The sequence below is a fragment of the Cydia pomonella genome, chromosome 24 (assembly GCF_033807575.1).
Source record: "Cydia pomonella isolate Wapato2018A chromosome 24, ilCydPomo1, whole genome shotgun sequence".
Classification (NCBI taxonomy): Eukaryota; Metazoa; Arthropoda; class Insecta; order Lepidoptera; family Tortricidae; genus Cydia; species Cydia pomonella.
In genome coordinates this window covers 8,299,631-8,314,841 of record NC_084726.1, presented here as the reverse complement: position 1 = coordinate 8,314,841, position 15,211 = coordinate 8,299,631, and the positions used below count along the sequence as shown (strand labels likewise).

Below are 15,211 nucleotides of genomic sequence, written 5' to 3'. Positions count from 1 at the left end.
ACTCTACTCATCATAACTCCATCGTGTTTGGGCTCAATAGAGTTGCCCTGACGAGCACCTTCAATCTAGATGAGGTCCAGGGTCTCATGATAGAGTCAGGAGCTGGTCACCAGAACTCCTAATCTACTCATCATAACTCCATCGTGTTTAGGCTCAATAGATTTGCCCTGATGAACACCATCGATCTCTATGAGGCCCAGGGTCTCATGATGGAGTCAGGAGTTGGTCACCAGAACTCCTAATCTACTCATCATAACCTCATCGTGTTCGGGCTCAATAGATTTGCCCTGACGAGCATCATCAATCTAGATAAAGTCCAGGGTCTCATGATGGAGTCAGGAGTTGGTCACTAGAACTCCTAATCTACTCATTATAATTCCAACGTGTTTGGGCTCAAAAGATTTGCCCTGATGAGCACCATCGATCTAGATGAGGTCCAGGGTCTCATGATGGAGTCAGGAGTTGGTCACCAGAACTCCTAATCTACTCATCATAACTCCATCGTGTTTGGGCTCAATAGATTTGCCCTGATGAACACCATCGATCTAGATGAGGTCCAGGGTCTCATGATGGAGTCAGGAGTTGGTCACCAGAACTCCTAATCTACTCATCATAACTCCATCGTGTATGGGCTCAATAGAGTTGCCCTGACGAGCACCATCAATCTAGATCAGGTCCAGGGTCTCATGATGGACTCAGGAGTTGATCACCAGAACTCCTAGTCTATTCATCATAACTCCATCGTACATCATAGTACCATCGATCTAGATTAAGTCGAGGGTCTCATGATGGACTCAGTAGTTGGTCACCAGAACTCCTAATCTATTCATCATAATGGTAATTTGATGGTGCTTCTCGGAGTAAATCTATTGAGCCCAAACACGATGGAGTTATGATAAATAGATTACGAGTTCTGGTGACCAACTCCTGACTCCATCATGAGACCCTGGACTTCATCTAGATCGATGGTACTCGTCAGGGCAAATCTTTTGAGCCCAAACACGATGGACTTATAATGAGTAGATTAGGAGTTCTAGTGACCAACTCCTGACTCCATCATGAGACCCTGAACATCATCTAGATTGATGGTGCTCGTGAGGGCAAATCTATTGAGCCCAAACACGATGGAGTTATGATGAGTAGATTAGGAATTATGGTGACCAACTCCTGACTCCATCATGAGACCCTGTACTTCATCTAGATCGATGGTACTCGTCAGGGCAAATCTTTTGAGCCCAAACACGATGGAATTATAATGAGTAGATTAGGAGTTCTGGTGACCAACTCCTGACTCCATCATGAGACCCTGGACTTCATTTAGATCGATGGTACTCGTCAGGGCAAATCTATTGAGCTCGAATACGATGGAATTATAATGAGTAGATTAGGAGTTCTAGTGACCTACTCCTTCCTGACTCCATCATGAGACCCTGGACTTCATCTAGATTGATGGTGCTCATCAGGGTAAATATATTGAGCCCAAACTCGATGGAGTTATGATGAGTAGATTAGGAGTTCTGGGGAGTTCTGGTGACCAACTCCTGACTCCGTCATGAGACCCTGGACCTCATCTAGATCGATGGTGTTCGTCAGGGCAAATCTTTTGAGCCCAAGCACGATGGAATTATAATGAGTAGATTAGGAGTTCTGGTGACCAACTCCTGACTCCATCATAAGAACCTGGATGGACTTCATTGGGGTCAAAAATAATAATACAAACCCTAACGTGATTTCAAATAACACTGAAACTCTATAGCACTAATGTGCGCAAACGATTGGCATCTTGACTACGCAGCATGGGTGCGTAGCCACCATGCCAATCGATACGACAACGAAACACTATCTGTCTCTCTCTCGTACTAATATGCACAAACGATTGGCATCTTGGCTGGGCAGCATGGGTGCGTAGCCAACATGCCAAACGTTTACGATACGACAAGGAAACACTATCTGTCTCTCTATCGCACTAATATGCGCAATCGATTGGCTTCTTGGCTAGGTATCATGGGTGCGTAGCCAACATGCCAATCGTTTACGATACGACAACGAAACACTACTCTCTCTCTATCGCACTAATATACGCAAACGATTGGTATTTTGGCTAGGCACTAAGCAAGTGTGTGGCCAACATGCCAATCGTTTACGATACGACAACGAAACACTATATGTCTCTCTATCGCACTAATATACTTTATGTATACCTGCAGTCATTTAGTAACTTCTTCATTTTCCATTGGTGTGAAAGAGACAGAATAAAGAGCAAGGGTTATAGTACACTCTGTAGTCTGTACACTTAGTAGTAGTGTACATAAAAAAAACTACTGTGTATATACAATAAAATAAAGAGTGCCCATATGATATCATATGACACTAAAATTAATGTTGCTTGAAATTATATTGAAAACTATCAAGATTATTCTAGTCTGCATTGAAACGCGCGTCGCGTTGCCGGCGCTCGCGTACCGAGCGCCAACGCCATCTATCGAGCGTTATTTCGTGAAATCGGAGAACGCTCCAAGGATTAAGGGCTCTTAAGCAATAAATGTTTTATATTTATTTGTAGTATGGCAATCACAATTTACACTGGACTATCGCACATAAGCATTTATTTCAGATATATAGCGCCTTGTATTTTATTCGTCTTTTATTGAAGCCGAATAAAAATGCATAGGAACATGAAAAGACGATTCGTACGTTTGATACTTAGGTACCCTTAAAATGCTGTTTGCTGTGAACCGGCTTTTTTACCATTAAACTGGTCTTAATTGCATCCCACTGTATCAGTCTTATCGTATTTGCGCAAATATTGTTGTAGGAACAATGTCTAATAAAAATCAAATTATCTGCTAGAAACCATTAACCTGATATTATACATAGATTAGTATATATTATGACTGTGATATTATACAGCTATTAGTGGTGACATACATCGAAGATCTGGCCGCCTCGCCTGTCGCAGTAAATGTTTTCATTATAAAACGTTAATCAAACTAAAGGGAAGCTGACATCACGAGCTAGGAATGTGCGTTGAAGGGAGAGCATGAAAGTTATTTATACTTTTCCTGGTAAAGTTTCTGAAGATCACCGTTTTAATTATAGAACGGGTGAAAAGTCAAAACTTTGTTCGAAGAACGTTAAAAAGAAGTACTTGTTGGTTTTCTGTTCTATTTTGGCATAAGGACTGTCGAATTTTATTATATTCAACTGAATAAATCACAATACGCTACAAATTCAATTTTATCATGTAGTATAATATGAATCGGTAGTACGATTTCAGTCCAGGATGACTGGGATTTATAACGCAAGAATAGGCAATCTCTGGGTTTAATTACCATATCCAGACTATATAATCTCGCAAACTATCATCTAAAGAGTTTAATAAAATATTTTTACATTTAGTAAGAAAATTATTAATATTTTATTATAGACTATGGTTTTTGCCGGCAATTTGGTATTTCTGTATGACTCATTAATTGTACTCCCACGCAAACTTCTTCCCCTCATATCCTAATAAATGTCAATATCCTGCACAGAAGTATTCAATTTTATTCTTGATAGGTAATCATTTATAATATATTTAATAATCAAATATAATAGATTTAGATCAAGCTAACTCTGCAGCGATTTTGATAGAACAGACTGTGTAAGTGTTATTTTAAACGTCAAACTTCTGTGAAAGTATGATGTATAAGTAACATTTGCACAGTCTGTACTATCCAAATTGCTGCAGAGTTATCATGGTCTAACTCTATCAGATTAAAATCATATTTATTTATTTTCTTTACAATTCGTCTTAAGTGAAATTAAACTGTTGGAAAATCAGTTTATTGCCAGAGATGTTTATCTTTAAACTATTGGGTTTGAACAGGTACCTGTAGAAGTGACTGACCTCCTCACCTGACAGGGCTTATTCTTTCTTGCTAGAAGGGATCAATCAAAGTGGCATTTTTCTCTTCTAAGACACTATATCACTCGCTACTCCCGGGATTCTACTATAAAAGCTTCGCTTCGTTCAAGATTCAATGTAAGTACGCCCTCACCGTAAACATATCATTTTGCTCCCTTGTGTCAATTTACTATAAAACTTCTATGCCTATACCTATCCCATAAAATGAAATAAAATTTCCGATACGCTGATTAACCTTGATGAACGCAAGTTTTTCGCAATTGCTAAGTTACATCACTTTGTAATTACCGATTACCGCCTTATTTTAAGGTCGTTCGGAAAAAGGTTACCTACACACCAGAGGGCTTACCGCGAACCACGTTCGACGTGTTGCCTCCCTGTCACACTTACGTACGAATTTACAAGTGCGACAGAGAGGTAACACGTCGAACGTGGTTCGCGGTAGGCCCTCTGGGCTATAACCGCGAAAATCTAAGTACGTCAATTGCGGGCATATTTCTCTGTATCCCCGTAATTTGCGAATTTCGGTTTTCGCGGTAGGCCCCCTGGGCTACAACCGCGAAAATCGAAGTTCGTCAATTGCGGGCATTTTTCTCTGTCACTCTAATTACGTCTTAGTGAGAGTAAAAGAGAAACATCCCCGCAATTTGCGAAATTCGGTTTTCGCGGTAGGCCCCCTGTACCTACATTTCCATTCGATGTCATGGTCACGGTATACTACCTATTTAGGCTCTTATAACTAATTTCATAGAACTAGTTTAATTGAATGTAAACCAGAAGTCTAAATAAAACTCCAATAAACATGTTTAATGTCTCTTAGCAGGCTGACGCAACTAGGAACAAAATAAGTTTTGTATGGAACTTGTTTCGCAAATCTTTGCCAACGAAGAAAAATAAAACGTCAGTGCTATTTATTCTGTCAAGTTTACATCAAGTCAACTGTCAGCCTAATTGTTTTGTTTGTTATGAAGGCTTCAATGTTTTGTTTGGGTATTTCGTGCAATTTCTTTATTATTTAGTGAAAATATCGAAAATAGTGAACCGTGATCAGAGTAAAGAACGAGTTTGTTACAATGCCACCGAGAAAACGGTTTACTAAGTGTGAAATATGTGGCAAGCGAGCCACTCGAGAAAATCACGAAAAAAGGGATTTTATGGCGAAATTTCCCTTGGATAAAGACCGGTACGTATTGCTTTAGATACTTTTGACCTTATTTTGGTGCAGCAGGCTTTAAACACATCGAAAATTTGATATTTTATATTATGTTTAGTTGTGAACTAGGGATGTACTAAAACTATCGATAATTGTATGTTTATTTGTATATCAGTGTAAGTAATTAAATAAAATATGTGAAATTTCCTGAGAACTTGCATGCAATATGACACAAAATTAATTCGTCGAAGATTTTCATTAGAAAATTATCTATCATCTATGCATTAATGGTCATTATTTAACATATTTGATTTGATTTATAGATGCATATTAGCGCTAAATAATCAGTTGATCATCTCATTAGCAAACACTTGGAATATAAACTGTACATAATCAAGGCTGTATGTTTTCAGATGCAGGCTGTGGGTTAAATTTGTTGGGAGCGAAGACCTGATACATCTTCCCATAGAAAAGTTACATTTATTGAAACATGTATCTGCAGATCATTTTGAAAATAGTGCTTTTAATAAAAAAAAATTAACAATAAAAATAGTGAAGGATTTTGTAATTACAATCTGAGTGTAACGAGGTATTCTAAAATAGAATCCTAGCGTATTGAGGGATTCAAGTGTTAACGCCTATGGGTGGTATTCCACCTATGCAATTTCTTTGTCCAATGTGTATTGCGTCTCACATTTTGATTAATGACAGAGTGAGACGCAATGACATTTCACCTAAAATTGGATAGGTGGAATACCACCCTAAGGTGGAAATATTTTTGCTACCACGTGATAAATTTACATACTGCTTTGCACATCACCTATGAGGAAATTATTATGGTACAAATAAATAAATAAATTTAATTAATGGTAATTGGAAAAAAGCGGGTAGCTCGCCGCGCGCGCAAGCGCTGGCTCCGTGTTTAATTTATTTTAATACATTTAAATGCAGAATTAACAATCAAAATTAACGTTAAAGTCAAGTGCTTAACAGTGTTCATTACTATAAGTGTTCGTGAACAAATCGGTTATATAGTTTCCTGGATAATAGCGTGCAATTAAATAGTGCCGTTGTACTCAGCGACCGACTGGACAGTTGACCGCTTCGATCCCCCGTACCACGATATCAGTTTGTATACCTGTGACGGCCCTCCCCATTTTATCGATATCGATAAGAAACGCAAGCGTGTAGCGTACTACACTATTTAAATTGCTTATGTTGGTACTATGGTTCTTTGACAGTTCTTTGTCGTACATTTTGGTAATGATTTGCGAAACAAAGGGATTCCACTCGCTAGTATGGAAGTCCCGTCTCTTAAAACGTAGTGATTATATGCTCTTTGTCTCTTAGCTGCTCAGTGCTCACCGCCCGGTGGGTTACGTCATTCTTGGTACTGGCAAGAATTTACCGTATAATCCTACCAAATTATGTGAATCATAAATTAGCTTCATCGTGCCAACATTACAAAGCTTCTTCACTCAAGCGGTTATCCAGCTGTCACTTCCTTCGGAGATTTTTCGGTGCGTGCTGTGATTGTGTCGTTTTAAACAAAACTGCGGTATTTCTGCGTATATTAAATGGTTTCTTGGTTTAATTGTGTACTTAAATATGAGACAATTTTCCTGTTGTGTTTGAATTGAAAGTGCGTGCTCCATATTTATAAAAGTTCGTGTCTCTCAACATTCCTGCATCAATTTTGTTTGGTACTTATATTTTCTCATTGATGACCTCACTCGGTTAAATCTTGTGGCAAATAAGTTTTCTGTAGTCGTATCTAAATCTAACAATATCATGGATGCAGTAGCGTGTGATGAATTGAGTGTATAAAACGGTATAATGTTCTATTGACCTAATTTAACGTATGGGTGAATTTTCATGGTTTTCATCTCATTCGCTTCATCCAAGCATGCCTCAAGGCTATTAATCTATTAATGAACTGTTATTAGTTAATCTTCCATCGTTACACGTACATATTTACGACTTTTAAAGATCAAAACTTGTAATGGATAACCTAGCTAGAAAAGTTTCTATTTTTCTATCCTACATTATTACAAAATAAGAAAGATCTCTCTTTTCCTCTCTCAAAAATGTGATACAAAATCTTAATCTAGTTATCAGTATTGTGTCCCTAAAATTGTATTACATATTTTTATAAGGACAATTTCTAACTTATTTGAAAACAATATTCTAATTGGTTTTTAATGTCATTCTTTGTAATTCACTAACTGTATTACGGATGGCATTTTGGCATGCTAGTTTAAATTAGGGCACTTTGTGTAGCCAAAGCCACACCTATTATTTATGCTGCACCATAAGCTAATGAAGTAATGGTAATTAACATAAATAATGGTGCTAGTATACTTTTGTGAACACAACTACACATGATTTCAAATTTCTATGCAAAATATTTTAAACCTTGACTGTATGATCAAAAATTTCCTTTCTGTGAAATATTATTATTTTTTTTTTCTTTTTATTTTGAACAAAACAGTAACACACAAGTTTAGAGACAGAAATAGAATACAAATAATAATAAAGTGTGAGACCAACAACATCATCCACAGACTACTAGATTACCTACTGATAAATCTACAATATATACCGCTAGGTAAAACCTTACATTACGTTTCATATTAAAACATTTATGAACAATAAGAAGCGGCTGTATTAGCTCAGGTGTACAAACTGATAACCCATATGAACATACTTCATTCATAACATGAGTATGCACTTTTGTGGCTTCCTGTACAAATAATAAATAAATATAGGGACTTCTTACTTACACAACTTGACTAAGTCCCACGGTAAGCTCAAGAAGGCAGTGCAAGTACGCAGGAACTTATGAGGATAAATCAAATTCCTTGACTGTACACAGTCTAGTATAAAAAGGAAACTGACACTAGTGTTATGGTTCATTCAGTTTGTTTCTTTATTTGCAATTTCCTCTTGTACGGAAAAAGTAATAAAACTTTATCTATATGACTGAAAGTAAGGTTGATATTTGAATGAATCATTTTGTAAACAAAAGTAATGCTTGATAATTCTATCAATGCCTTTGGGATCAAGTTTCAAGATAAGTGATGGACACTTGATAGACCATTATGATAAACTTACTCATGTTCTAATTACATTTTATCTTATCTCTATTACATATTGCTTGGAGGTATGTCTCACTCAAGTGATAAAGATATAGCAACACACAGAGAAACTAACAAATATTTTCATTAAAAAAAATTAAGCACTTGGATTGGATTTTCCCAATCCTTTTTTAAAGTGTTGTAGTTGTCCTAAAGCACTCCAGAGATGCAAAGGGCCTTCACAAGCTTGTGCCACGCCTTCCTATCTTCAGCTCGCCTTTTGGCCTTGCTCCAGCTCAACACGACCGCTCATAGCTCACTTAGAACGGACCGCTGCCAAGAGTGTGCAAGGTGCCCGGAGCCACGGCTTATGTCCGATGGTTTCCAACCAAGTCAGCTTCACTGTCAGTCTTTTAAAGTGTGCCTCCCTTCAAGTTTCCTAATGATCTGTTACTTCCTTGTTTTTCTAAGATCAAATATGCCATAGTACATTTTACAAATCGGACATATTACAGTTATACCTGTGTGTAGCTCTAAATATGCACATGGAATAAAAAATAATCATACCAGTGACAAGTCTCCATATTGGAGCAGCCAAGTGTTTAAAATTACGGAACATGTACTTTAATGTATTGATCATAAGCTTTGTTCAGATATTTGTGAACATCTTGGCCATTTAAATATATTTGCATTTGCATCTGGAGCATCATAACAGGAAGTCTGGGAATCTCTGCCTTATTAATTAATTTTAGAAAATGTAGTGCAAACTAGACTTCACCTAACTGCAATTCGAATCCAATACAAAATACTTATTCCTAAACACATTTCAATACTTTTGCAAGTTACAAAAAAACTGATTCCCAAACATACCAATACACTAATCAATAACCAATAACCATGCTTGACGTTACGTTAACAAATGGTGTTTTAACAAATTTATGGGTACACAATTAGCACACCTCACTCATGATGTCATGACTCCAACCCAACGTGTAATCAACATCATGGTCATTGGTCATGACCATGATGCATGCCCAGTGTCTTATATTTATTAGTAGTGTTCTCACATTTATACTGACGTGTGTGTGAATAGTGACGTTTTTTTCTATTGTTAAAATATATTCAGATACTATTAAGAGCGCATAATAAAAAAAAAATGTAGTTGGCCAGGAACTGTTAGTGAAAAAAGAAAAAAACATGTGTTTAACTGAGTGTCTAGTCTTCATTCAGTCTGATTTTAAACATGTTTATTTATACAATTTATTTTTCAATGTGTTGCACATTGCTCTAAGATCTTCTTGCCATATATCCCAGTGAGCCGTGGCCCGGCTATACCTGGCCAATGCCCTAACATTGTCCTGATTTGGTACCCCAAAGCTTAAGAAAAAAAGTTTTAATATTCTTTATTCTTTACAATTTTAAGACACAATTAGCAGGCCTGACTATATTGTTTAATTAGAACCACAAACACAACAGGAAATTTTGCATTTTAAGTGACAAAAATCAAAAACTATAACTTTTTTCTATAGCCAAAATGTCGTAGCGAATACTAAACGCAAATAAAGTGAAGTGTGCACGTAAAAAGACCTCGCCATCGAAATGGCGGGTCAGAATGGTGGAGATTTTGGCGCCCTTATACAAGGCGCGGGGCGGCAGCTGCTGAACCAGGGGGGGCAGGCTTTGCTCCAATATGGCGCCCAGGCCCTGGGGAACATCATCAATGAGGTGTTCCAGAAGAAAGAGGTGGAGCAGAAGAGGTTCTTGCCGAGTATCAAGAATTATAAAGTGGTATGTAACTTTTTTTAAAGATCATAGAGTAAATAGATTTTTACAGTAAATTTACTTTGTCTATGACGATCTTGTAAAAACCTGTTAGATATTAGTAAATTCGTATATTGGTTGCCAATCCATAGTTGACTTACAACGATATGTTTTTAACGAAACTCTTGAAAAACTCATTACCTAGGGAGAGACTCGAACTCGCGACACTAGGAATCGACTTTTAACTACTTTTGTTAGTTACTTCTGGCACTCGCAAAGATATTTCAATAGATTTTTGCGTGAATTTGTCTTTTCCTATGTTGCAACTAATCCATTGATTATGCTTAGCTATTGTTCATATATAATAAGCATTTTAGCACCAGCGCCTATTTTTTGGACCCAATAATTTGATGAACCCCGTGTGGGCAGCTAAGTATTTAATTATACAATCAAACATGTTCAATAAGGCGGCACATGTCTTCGACCGTAGTCTTAACACGCCCACTCAGTTTGTTGACATTGTGATCTGTCTTTTCTTACTGTCAAGTTCACAGCGTGATCGTTATACATACCTACAGGACGGGGCAAAATTCTATGCTCTATGAAAATCTGGACAAGTGCATGCTAGACTTCGCATAACAGGGGGCTCTGTACCTTCATTCAGATAAGCCGATAAAAGTAACATAATCGCACAAGATGTACAAGAGTCCATAGTTCGTATCCTCGCGGATCCAACCTATACTGAGGGAAATTAAAAAAACCGGCCAAGTGCGAGTCGGACTCGCACAGGAAGGGTTCCGTACCATAATCTATTAAAACGGTTACCCATCCAAGTACTGACCCCGCCCGACGTTGCTTAACTTCGGTGATTGGATGAGAACCTCGAGATTGGAAAGAAAAATATTAATTTTATACTGTTTTTAGTATTTGTTGTTATAGCGGCAACAGAAATACATAATCTGTAGAAATTTCAACTGGCTAACTATCACGGTTCATGAGATACAGCCTGGTGACGGACGGACGGACAGCAGAGTCTCAGTAATAGGGGCCCGTTTGACCCTTTTGGTACGGAACCCTAAAAAGAAATAGACTTGCGGCACATTTTTTTGGACTTTCAGAGTGATTATTCCCAAAAAAATACAGTCTGCAACAAGCACACCTCGGCAGAAAAAACTTTTGGCTCGGGCCACTAGTTTTAAGGTCTTTTCCTTATAAAATCTCGGATAATGTTGTAGTTGTAGCCTTGACACTACACTCCTTAGATCGAGGCCTTATAAAACTGATAACGTTCCAAACTTACGGTCTTAATCATAATCATAACTAGTAGGCGACAATGCCTAAACGAATACATTTTTAACCGACTATGGCGAAAGCCAAGAAGAAGTCTATGTATACGATGCTATGCACTCATGATAAAAATACATTCATATCCTATCTATTAGGAACGGCCCATCCAGGAAGCGTAGGTATTCGATATTTTGGTTCATAAATCTCATAATAATCTCAACTTGCATCAATACGGTGCACCGTGTGCAGTAAGTATGATGTGTTGTATTATATAAGGGTTTGCTGCAATTCGGATCCGAAATGTATGAAATTATCCGGATCTGCGTATCTTCCCACATACATTTCAGATCCGTCGTGCAAACCCTAATTGCATACTAATAAAAATTAATATGATAGAAAAATAGAAAAAAGTCTGCGTTCGCCGCTGGTAGGTATCCTATCCTATTTACGCCACACATCACTTGAGTAAAGAAATGTGGCTTTCCACCAGAGAAGGGTCCTTATGCTTCACGTGCAAAGGACTGTTCTATCAGAATTTATGTTGGAATTTCAAACAAAAAACTCCTTATTGCACTTGAAAGCATTAGGAGCCTTCTATGATGGAAAGCCACACATATCATTATCTTGTCGAGGATAAACCCGCAGAAGTTAAGTACTTGAATCGAGCGGCTAAATTGGTTCTATCGTGACGTCATATTGTTACTATTACGTGTGCTAAACAAAGTCATATCTCCATATTAATCCCATATAAAGATACGACCTTTCGTTTCAATCTTTTTCAGCCCCGATCTTCCCACGCCACTCGGTCGGGCACTGTCTGTTTACTAAATAATTTGTATTTATTTGAGAGGTCGTATCTAGTATAGTTTGACCCCTAACCTCATAATAGCTGTATCTAATCGGAAGTGTGACGTATACTGGTGTTCGTACTGCTTATCGGTAGGACAATTTTGTGAATTGCTTCATTGTAGTAGCTATTTAGCTAAGGCAATTAGTTAACTCTAAACAACAAAGCCAATATGACTCAAGGTTTTTCCATTTGACAGTTTCTTGTAAGGTCATCCGGTGTAGAGTTCATATTATTTGACAGAGCATTAAATAAAAATATAATCGAATCAAAATATATATTATGCAATACAGTACAATATCTGACAGTTTGTTCTTTAAATCGGTGCATACGAGTATAAGACAAGCAACATAACGGATGAAATGGAGGAAAAAAATTAGAAATAAAATATCTGTCATCCGCTTTCCGCTCTTTTTCACTTATGTTGGTATCTTGCCAGTTATGTCATGTCATGTCGTCGTCTGTGATGTCCATATCCTTCCACAAAAATCAAAATTTAATCGAACATTCTCTTCTCACAAGTCAAAAGTCCACACCTTGACATTGGCAGAATCCACCTTGCTAAAATTAGCGAGGAGTAAAAGCGATTTAGGAAAAAAAAATTGCATTTTACAGGCAACATGGTTTGTTGTCAATGAGATGTAACATGCAGTGAAAGACTTACATACCCAATTACAAACATGAAGCCTGAAAACAATACACTCCTTTGGGCAGTCGTGTAAATCACCGTTCTCATCTATTTTAATGTCATCTTTCCCGAAAATCTTTACACGTGATTCTCTTCCGTTTCTTGTTGAGAATCAGAAGGCCTACCGCGAACCACGTTCGACGTGTTGCCTCCCTGTCACACTTACCTACGAATTTATAAGTGCGACAGAGAGGCAACACGTCGAACGTGGTTCGCGGTAGGTCTTCAGAGCGACTGCAATTTTATTATTATTACATTTATTACCCTCAGCCCTCAGATCATAGAACATTTACCCTTCCATAAACTAAGAAAAAATATAGATTTGGAACTAGGCTGACCTAAAAGAATGAACAACTGTTAACCTTTTAACCGCTTAGAATTTTTCATCAAGCGTGCTGGTGTCGCGGTCGGTACGAAGTTGTCTTATTTTTTTTATACTACGTCGGTGGGTCAAACATTCATACGGCCCGCCTGATGGTAAGCAGTTACCGTAGCCTATGGACGCCTACAACACCAGAGGTGTTACATGCGCGTTGCCGACCCTAACACCCCGCACGCTCGTTGAGCACTGGCAACCTTACTCACCGGCAGGAACACAACACTGTGAGTAGGGTCTAGTGTTATTTGGCTGCGGTTTTCTGTAAGGTACTTCCCCAGTTGGGCTCTGCTCTAGACCTGGAATGGAATGAATGAATTATTTATCAGACTGCGGCGAAATGAGCTGGATATTGTAGCTCTTATTATATCAGACTTCGGCGGTTAAAAGGTTAAGAATGTCTTACGCCAGTCGAACTTACCTCAAATAACCATAGCCCCATTTTACTATCGCCCAATTGTTTCAATTGATAATAATACATATTAGGTATTCACAATCGTTCATTTAATAATTGACAAATGGATAGACAACTTCTCCATTCCAATTACATTAGGACTTTCAACACGTCGATTTTGGTTCGTGTGCGCGAGTGTTGTGACAAATTATTTGAATTATTGATGTTTGAACTCTAATATTGTAGTCATAACTATATCTGTATAAAATCGGTATTCATATTCTCTACTAAGTAAATTAAATATTGATTTAGGCATAAGTTCTTAGAGGACCCGGTTCTTTTTGGACAACGGGTACGTTCTTAAACTACGTCCAAAAGAGAGGTATGGGCATTGTGAATGTCATGTCGCTTTGTGTGGTAGGGCACAGCACAGCGGATGTCATTCCAGATCTAGAGCAGAGCCCAACTGGGCAAGTACCTCTACCTTACAGAAAACCGCAGCCAAATAACACTAGACCCTACTCATAGTGGTGTGTTCCTGCCGGTGAGTAAGGTTGCTAGAGCTCAACGACCTCTGGAGTTGCAGGCGTACATAGGCTACGGAGAATGCTTACCATCAGGTGGGCCGTATGCTTGTTTGCCAAAAGGATAACACTATTATTATTACATAGGTGGTATAGATAAATATTACGAAGTTGACGAATCACCATCGTCATAACATTATCACGAGCCTAAAGATATAGCATAGTACCGGTCTTTTCTCGTCGTATTCGTGTAAAATATTCTAGAACCCCAGTATAGTTCGAGTCATCCACGATGACGCGCAGATTTGTCAAATCTAACCTTTAATAACATGGCAATACGAGTTATGGCACGCGTCGTCGTGAAAGACACAATCTATAGTAGATAATCCTAACTGAAGTGACCTCGCAATAGCAATGTCATCTTCCGCTCAATTGCATCAATTTGAAGCCAACCTTAGCAACGCTACCGCTATATGCAACGCGTAGCTTTGGATTGTATTTTCCTCAATTCCAGCACAAGCATTTTTGTACTAATGTTCTATAAGTATTGAAGCGGTAATGGCCTAGTGGATATGACGTCCGACTTTCAATCCTGTCGTCGGTTCAAATCCTGGCTCGTACCAATGAGTTTTTTGGAACATGTACGGAATATAATGATGAATGATATTCACTACTATAGCTATTCGGTGATGAAAAACATCGTGAGGAAACCTGCGTACATCCACGAAGAAATTCAAAGGTGTATGTGAAGTCCCCAACCTGCATTGGGCCAGCGTGGGGACTATAGCCCATCCCTCTCGAACATGAGGCCTCCACCTGTGCCCAGTTGTGGGACGTATATAGGCTGAATTATTTATTTATTTATTAAGACTCATTTGCGTTTAAACATCACCTATCTGGGTGCATACGGCAGGCGTATCCCGCCCAATCCCACTTAAGCTTAGCGGCCTTAACACCCACATCTACGATACCAGTTCTGGAGCGCAGTTCCTAACCCGATTGGTTTTGCGAACTCCTAGTATTTAATTAATTTTTTTAGAAGTTATTTAGAGTAAGTATATGTACCTACTTATTTTTCGATACTTTTTAGTCCTTTGAAGAGTTTGAAGCATGCGATACACTCGTTACTAGTTCTTAAACCTGACACTCATTAGTGGGTTTCCAAATAGATTTTGTCAGCCTGCCAACTTCTAGCAA

At 38.2% G+C, this 15,211-nt stretch overlaps 1 protein-coding gene across 8 annotated transcripts in view; it reads left to right on the top strand.

Moving 5' to 3' along the window:
* The window catches only part of LOC133531107 (calpain-B), a 64,570-nt gene that overhangs the window by 7,918 nt on the left and 41,441 nt on the right, over nucleotides 1-15,211 (top strand). For 2 of the 8 annotated variants that reach the window (XM_061869225.1, XM_061869219.1), the window contains exons 1-2: nucleotides 6,568-6,640; nucleotides 9,667-9,925. The exons of 1 other annotated variant lie outside the window; for it this stretch is intronic. In XM_061869225.1, coding sequence (XP_061725209.1) covers nucleotides 9,737-9,925 — 189 coding nt within the window. In that variant the 5' untranslated portion in view covers nucleotides 6,568-6,640; nucleotides 9,667-9,736. Of the gene's footprint in view, nucleotides 1-6,535; nucleotides 6,892-9,666; nucleotides 9,926-15,211 lie in introns of those variants that run through there. 5 more of the 8 variants (XM_061869218.1, XM_061869223.1, XM_061869222.1 and 2 more) reach the window with 5 other exon arrangements.